This window comes from Lissotriton vulgaris, chromosome 3_1, assembly GCF_964263255.1.
Source record: "Lissotriton vulgaris chromosome 3_1, aLisVul1.2, whole genome shotgun sequence".
NCBI classification, from domain to species: Eukaryota; Metazoa; Chordata; class Amphibia; order Caudata; family Salamandridae; genus Lissotriton; species Lissotriton vulgaris.
In genome coordinates, this window is record NC_141689.1 from 955,134,067 (window position 1) to 955,142,317 (window position 8,251).

The 8,251-nt window shown below is 41.0% G+C and overlaps 1 protein-coding gene across 1 annotated transcript in view; it reads left to right on the forward strand.

Moving 5' to 3' along the window:
* The window catches only part of FRMD3 (FERM domain containing 3), a 672,717-nt gene extending 664,732 nt beyond the window's left edge, over positions 1–7,985 (forward strand). The window contains exon 14 of the mRNA XM_086961321.1: positions 3,774–7,985. Within this exon, the coding sequence (XP_086817447.1) occupies positions 3,774–4,366 (593 nt within the window). The 3' untranslated portion in view covers positions 4,367–7,985. The remainder of the gene's footprint in view (positions 1–3,773) is intronic.
* The last annotated feature ends 266 nt before the right edge of the window (positions 7,986–8,251 follow it).

An 8,251-nucleotide genomic window follows, 5' to 3' on the forward strand; every position in this document is an offset into this window, starting at 1 on the left:
AACTTTAAGTACAGAATCTGTACATATCAAGAACGTATATTTGGCTGCTCTTCATGTGTCCGTCACTGATATCTTGATTATTGTTTAACTGCCATCGACACGTCAATTACCATTGACATCCAGGGAGGCACTGTGGAATTGCTATGGGGTTTTTATGCTTTATTTTAGTGATGTATGAGACTTCACTTAGTGATGTGAGGTTCATGTTGCAGTTTTACATTTTTTTGTTAAAAAACGTACAGCTACAGTTGTAGCCTGGGAATCGGTTTCTATAGCAAAAGAAAATGGAAAAGCCATATGGAAGACGAAAAAATATAGTTTAGATCTGAGGTCCGGGAGATACTGCACCGGTGCACAAAAATCCGTTCAAAAGGTCATGTAATTAAAAAGTATCAAATGTTACAAATTGCGCAGTGATCAGGAAAACAAAGTGAATTAAAATACAATGTTGCATTGATAGAAATAAGCAAATACATAGGTTAAAACACAAATTTTTGTTGGTAACAGTACAGGCACACATATGTGTAAAACATTTTCATTACTATTGGGGGTTGGTGACGGCTACATCTCACAGGATAATCACAATCCTTGCCAGGGTGAACCCTTAAAGTTATTAAATTAACCTCTGGGTAGCTATGGCGTAGAGCCGATAAGCTCAATTTAGGGCGATGTGTAAGAACTAGGTGCCATTTGAGGCCAACAGCAAGGAAACCTCACTGGACACACTAAGTGGATTTGTCCTGATGAAAGCCTAGAAATCAAAAAGTTTCAAAGCCCTAATTCAAAAAGTGACTGTGCATTTATCTAAAAAAAAAAAGCTATCTCCTCTGACAAATCTGAAATTGTACCTGCTGCAATGAAACTGCTAGTTGGATACATGTTGCAGGGTGGTCCTGCTAAGGTCCTTCAGCTTTTGATGTTTTTGCTTCGGGAAGTTTCTAAGCCTCAAAACAGAAAGGAACTTTGTTTATTGTTTGTAGATGTTGGAGACTGTCAGGGGAATAAATCAGAGATTCAATCCAATGCAGAGGAACTGTCAGTTGAATGCTTTTCGTGCTAGGTCCCTTTGGCTCTGGAGCTCTACAGCAAAAGTTAAAAAAAGTTTCCAAACTTTTTCGTGGTGCCCAAGTAACCACAGGAGTACACTTCTGAACGGGGCACCTACAGACTTTCAGGATGCTAGGAAAAGGCCACCAGCAAACCCCTTTCCAAGATTCAGTTGCCACTAGTCAGCTGAGAATAGTAGAAAAAAAGCCTCTTGCACCTTTTTTTGTCCCTCTAGTCACACAGGAGGTCAGTACATTTGCCCATGGTGGACACAGTTTTGTCTTTCAGAGAGCCACTTAGGTCACAGACAGCAAGTTTGGTCCTCGTGCCATATATATGTCTGGCCCCAGCTAGTGAGTTAGGGATACTCCTGGGCACTCCCTAACCAATGGGATACAAGTCCCCAGGGGCAATCCTACCCAACTTTTCAGTAGTTCCTATTGGCCACACTGCAAACAGGCCCAAAATGCCATGCGCTAATGGATTTTTAAAAGGGTGAAAGTCTTCTCCCACACTAAATTTGGGCTCTGAGGGTTGTGGATATGTTGAGCAGTCAGTATGGTAAGCACTAGTTTACTCCCACAGCTAACATTAAAATCCAGTTTTAAGCAGGCAGTGTGCCCAAAATAAAATGACAATCAGATGTCAGTCCTGTCCCGGAAGCTGTACGTCATCGGAGGCAGGGAGGACGGCATACTACTTAAAGACCCTTAACTGTATAAAAGAAGTGGTCCAGACACATTGTGGTCTTCGGAAAATGTCCAAGTACTTGCAATTTTCAGCACAATTTGAAGACCAAAACTAATACATCTGGATACGAAGCATCACATTATCATTGTGATGTGCGAGACCAGAACCAATTAAATACGGTGGCCATCCCATTTACAGCACATACATTTCTTTTGATTGTTACCTAACAGGTTGTTTTTATTCAGTTTCACCGGGAACCAGCAACAGTGCAAATGATAAGGCTGACTTGTTGCTTTTTAAACTAAAACTTGACTTCTAGTCTCCATGTAAAGACTATAGAAAACCGTCCTGAAGAAGGTGTTACATCGAAAAATCACCAAAACGCTGCGTCGACTATTTGGTTTTTCTGTATATGAAATGTATATTGTTTTTTAAAATTGCGGAGGCTAATCCCTCTTTTTTATACTAAAACCTGATGTTTTTTATGTACTTCTTTCTTTTTTGTTGAATTGTTTGCACCCTTTTTGAGCTCTACTGACGTACTTTGATTAGTATTGTAGCCAAGAGGCGTGTTATGCTGTTAAGTAATAACCACATTAGTGTGAATAGTGACATTGTGTATGGTTAGGAGGGACTGTTTTTGTTTTGTTATTCTTCACCCTGTCCCAATTGGATTTAAGGGTATCTCCCTTTGTTTTTGTGCTTCAGCAATCAGACAGTGGTTCGCAGGTATTCTCCTGGCATCCTGTTCTCTTCTTTTCAAGTGCACCAAAGTATTACATGTGGCTTAAAAGACCTGTCAGGCAAGAGTTGACACAGTGGTGTTAGCAGAATGCCTTCAAGCTCCTATCTTGCTTGGTCTTTTGAGTTCAGAGGAGTTATCTCGGAACATCCAGGTTAGCCTATTTCATTCTCTGGGGTGGAATTTCACACCTCTTACCAGGCTGAGCACAGGTTAGGTGTTGTTCCGAGCTAATGCAAATTAGTCTTCAGGAACTTCAGGGAGGGAAAATGTAACCTTTTAAAAGTTACTTTTCTCAAATATATATATAAAAATCTGACTTCACCATTGAGTTGGATCTTTAATAATTAATAAATAGTTGTTTAATTATTTTTCTAGGTGGTCCCGTTCCTGAAATACAGTGTTAGTATTTTTATCTGTACTGTGTGAAAATAGCTTTTAGGTCCTTGTGACTGTAGTCCTGTGGTAATATTATTTTTCTACCTGTCCCACTATTAAATACTATGAAGCCTACCTCGTGAGCTGCAAGGCATACATACAAGTAATAATATCTTAAAGGGTGGTCTGTAGTGTTATTTTGAGAGGTCAGACTGCAGTTTTCACTGCAGCACCTGACTACACAGGGTAATCCTGTAGCCATGTCTGCACTGCCTCAGTAGTGGATGACACAGTAGGTTCTACTGTCTTCCATTTAGGACCTGGGTGTAATTTCAGAACCATATGCCAGGGACATACATGCAAGGTATGTGTGCAATCAAGAATAAGCCAGTAAAAACATATTTAGAGGATGAGCTCAGGCACATTAATCCAGGTTAGCAGGGGATAAAGTGCACAGAGTTCTATAGCCATCAAATAATATGGTCCAGAAAAAGGTGAAATATCTGGGTTCACCACACAGAAAAGGCACATTCCCTAAAATAGTCCTTTCACATGTGGCAAGGCTACTGCTGGGTGTTGACAATCTTCCTCTAGATGTAATGATTTTTTGATGAAAAGGTAAGAATTCTGGTGAATTTAATGTTATGACCTATTGGGCAAACTGTTAAAAGTGTTAAAAGACCCGCAGAAATTGTGCTACTGTGCTAACATATTTTCATTTTTTTTGTAATGCCATGATTTGGTGGTAGGACTAACCTAGTCAATAGCCAGGATACAATGGCATGCCATTGTGAAAAGGTGAAGTACAAACAGTACACATGCAGGCTCTGCTATAAATTATTGAAATGAAAGGCATCCATAAATCCATATTCCTGGGATAATATTAAAAAAAATTCTCTTGTATTTTTATTTTCAGGTATTCTGCTAATCCAGCAGGAAGAGAGCTCAGCTCCAGTGCCAGCTAATTCTCCAGTCAAGGAGTCGGTGGTGATGTTGGACCTTAAAAATGAAGAAGAAAAGATTGCAGAAGAACCCCTAACCATTTCAGAACTGGTCTATAACCCCAGTGCTAGCCTCCTGCCTACCCCTGTTGATGAGGGCATAGACATGCTATTTGAAAGTTCCACCCGCGGAGAAGTGGCAAGAGATGATACAGACTCCTTTGAGGAGTTGGAAGTAGATGAACATGCATTTTTGATCGCAGAAGAAGAAGAGATGAAGGAAGCGAGAAGAGCCCTGACCTGGAGCTGTGACATTTTGTTGGGAAACATGCAAGTGAATGCTTTTGTGAGGAGCTTTTCAAGGCTCGTCGTTGTGGCACTGTTGCTGGTGCTAGTGGTCTTCCCACTGCTTCTACTGCTACTAGAATCAGGCATTAATGTCTCCTTCCTTCATGAAATCCGCCAAACCCCAGAATTTGAACAGTTCCACAATGAGTACTACTGTCCCCTGAGGCAGTGGCTGGCTTGCAAATTCAGCTTCATCTTCGAAATGATGGGCAACTCGTAAAGAATCAGTTCAACACTGCTGAGGGCTTTATCCAAAACGGGTGAATTTTTACACTCATACCAGGTTCCGAAAAGGCCTACCAGGCAACCAGAAGGTTCTTCGCGGTACAGTACTTTTTGTGATTCATACATAAAAGCCTTCAAACTCATCGACTGACAATTAAACACCCATTTTTCCATTGATCAGCTCACTCCAAAATGAACTGTACATAAGCAAGCAGGTGAATTTTCTAAAGTTTTGGCTTCGCTCTACTATAAGCCGTAGAGGCGGTAAATAGGTCGCCATTTTGTCTTGTGTTAAAAGTAGGTTTGATTTAACATTACATTCACAGGACTCTGAATTTCAACTTCAAATCTTTTGAGAGGGCACCTTGGAACGTCAATCAAGTTTGAAAAAGAAATGTGTGATCTTAACCACTGCCTATACAAGCAAGTTTATGCTGGTGTTTTTTTTTTACTATTGTATTTGTTCAAAAGTTTTTGGTAAATTTTTTGGGAAAAAATGAAAATTCTTAAATTATTTCAATGTATAGATTGAGTAAGATAATAAATGCACAAGGGCATGCCAGGATTTTTTAACCTGTTTTTTAAACTTTTGGTGAAACATTCAGTTTGTAATACCAATATACGAGGTGACTTTCTGCTTTGGTAGCTTGTCAGGTTTGCATATTGCGGGAGAGATTACAGGTCAGGATGCAATTATCCTTTAACTGGGCACAAAGGCATGGAACTTACTGCAAGCACCAATTGTTCTCATTCAGCCTACATATCAGCCAGTGCTGCCGGAAGTCTGCAGAAGAAGACAGGAGTATGCTTTGAAAGAAGTTGTCTTCAACCTGTATATATTTACTGTACATATAATGTAAAGATGAAAAGGAGAAAGACACACGTTACAGTAGCTGATCGTGTTCCTAGAGTAGCAAGTATTGACTGGCACTTGTATGTGCTTGGGGTCACGTGGCCTGGTAGGTAGTTTGTCTGTTGTATTCTTAAAAATGTAATGATGTTTCTCTGAAAAAAACGGTTCAATATGTACTAAGGTCTCAGCATCTTTCTGTGTGCATGTTTTTTTTGTTGGTGTTCACTAGAGCAGGAAATAAACACAGAGGCCTAATCACCTCTAATTACCTTTTCACATTTTTAAGCTGTGGCAAGTTTGCAACACGGATACAACATACATAGAAAATGGCGTCGGATCAAAAGCACAAGGCCCGTGTACCCTCATTTCCATCCCTGTCGCAAAACGGCAGATCCTTTTAATCTTCAGAGCTAAAAGGTACAAAAATGTTCTGCAACAATTTTATTGGCCTTTTATCGTCAGGTAAATAGATATAAAATAAAACCTGCACACCTTAACATAAAAATAAATGCAAGTGAAATGGTGGAAAAGGCACTCTTAGGTTATGAAAGCTCAATGGGTTAATGCAATCAGTACAGGTGTGTGTGTGTGTGTGACCAGACAGTCAGAGATCTGAATCCTTGTTGGTGCACTGGAAAACAGTGATGATCTGTATTTATATTGCTGCCAGGTCCCAGCTTGTGAATGAAAGCAGTCTGAATTTGCAAGTCATTAGTTTAAAATTAAGTTACATACACTATATCACAGTCGGTGGCAAAATGTGCTATGAGATTTAGGGCCGGATTTAGATTTTGGCGCATGGATTCCTCAGTCACAAAGTTGACAGATAACCTGCCCGCTGAGATATGAATCCCATTATATCCTACGGGATTTATATTCCACGGAGATCTTACTGTTGTGACAGAGTAACCCGTCTGCCAAGATATAACCCAGGCCCTTAGTATTGAAGGCTATAACACGTGTTTTCAAAATACATAATTTAATGATACACAATCAGACTGTACCCAGTGCAAACTTTATTTTATAGATTTCCATTAGGGAGGCATTACAGAACTCATCTAATAACCCTCTTACATTACCTCTGCAAAAGAATAAATCTTTCTCACTAGGAAGGCTCAAATGACTGCATCAATTAGAGCCACATAATGGCTCCCAAGTAGTCCTTGGATTTTCTGATTAACCAATTGCACACATTTGCATTTCTTTCAGGCAGCAGGCACCCTCGCGCAAAAGGCTGTTTCCTTCTTTCGCTGCCTGTCTATCCCTTGGCTTCCAAGTACAGAAGATCGGGTCTTGTCCCTTCCCCTACATTTCAGCCAGCGGCACCTTAGAGTCAGTATTAACTGTCCAGGAACAGTTGTTTTAAATCAAAAAGTAGGGGAACTATTTTCGTGCATTTAATCAAGATTTTTAACGTTGTTCCCGATAGGTACAGACCATTTCAGCCTCTGTCCGATGCAATATTATTGTACAGAGTTTTTGTTTGGTACATTGTGCTCTGTTTCCATGTCATATTCACCATTCTTTAAATCGTGATTAGTGATATTGATTAATCCCTGATACTCAATGAAAATCACTGCAGTGATCTAACCGCGCATATAGGATTTAAGGAAAGGATTACAATGATGTGCCACGTGGCAGAATTATTAGAAATTGCCATGGGGTGGCTCTTATCATGAACAAATCCTAAATACATACATTTGAACGAAGCTCTTAAGGCAGAGGTTACCCAACTTGGGAGAGTTGTTTTCACCTTTATGATTTCCAGGGTGTTGGTTGGCAGTCTCAGAACGCCTCACAGTATGAATTATTGCACTTTTGTAGGTTTTAGAAGAGTTTACCGCTGACATTTATCCAGACCCTTGTTACAAAATAAGTGGGTATTTTGTGGGCATGCCGGATAGCCTTTCTTTAAGAAACAAATTTCATTGCAGTCAAACATTTAACACAGGTAGATGTGGAAGGGGTGGATGGTTAAAGTACCTTACCCTCTGCTAGAATGATTTGAATGTCATGTCCCAATAAAGTGGCTAGTTGATGGGGGCTTGTTCAGTGATCATGTTTTTACCAGCTCATGGATGGTGGCTCTGTGCTGCTTCTGAGCATAGTCTCATTATTTGTGTCCCCTCCTCTGGGCCTGTGCAGAAGACTGTCCATCTTGGCTGGCTTTCAGGAACTGCCTCAGTGCAGCTAAAACATTGTAGATTCTCAGGGGTGCAGGAGGATGGAATCCTCTAGGAGAGGGACGTAGGGCGTTGTCCCAACTCGACCGCTCCACCCTCGATGGCCTTGTTGCGTCTACTGCGGTGTAACAGGGTGCTTGCATGATATATCTCTTGAGTGCTGCTGTCTGAACAGTGCAATCAATGGCTACAGGCTTTATTGATGAGCCTGTCGTGCTACTGTTTAAACAACAAATGCTCCATTAACTTACACACGTTTTATATACGAAGCACAGAATCAGGTATTGCATATTTGAGTTAGCAGATCATCTAGCTCTCACATCATAGCATATAGTGTAAAAGGTGCATGCCCTTTTCACAAGGAGCACCATGGAGTGCAGAGATTCACCCGTGCAGATGGAGTGCCGAGATCCTTTTGCATGAAGCGGGCGCTGGCCATTGTGCCACGCTAGGCTAGTGCATTTGCATGTTCATCTCCAGTTCAAAAGGATACAAACACAGATTTACTCTCCATGGCCCTTGATGTCACTATGCCTGTCTATACAGGTGCCAGTCAGGCATAAAGTAAGTATTAGAACAGTCAGCTGCCCTTTCCTATCAAACACTGGTCTTCATAACTACACAGTACACGAAGTGAACACTGTGTTCACCAGAATATCCACAGCCACTGAAGCAGTACAGCAACTTCATTCCACATACTCTGTCCACACGTATGGCAGAATTACGAGTCTGATGTTCCGAAGACCATAAGACCCATGGTGGCGCAGCAGTGGCGGTCCAACCACCCTATTACAACTTGGGCAGACCATGATTGAACCGCCAGCTCTGCCAAGGAACCACTGTT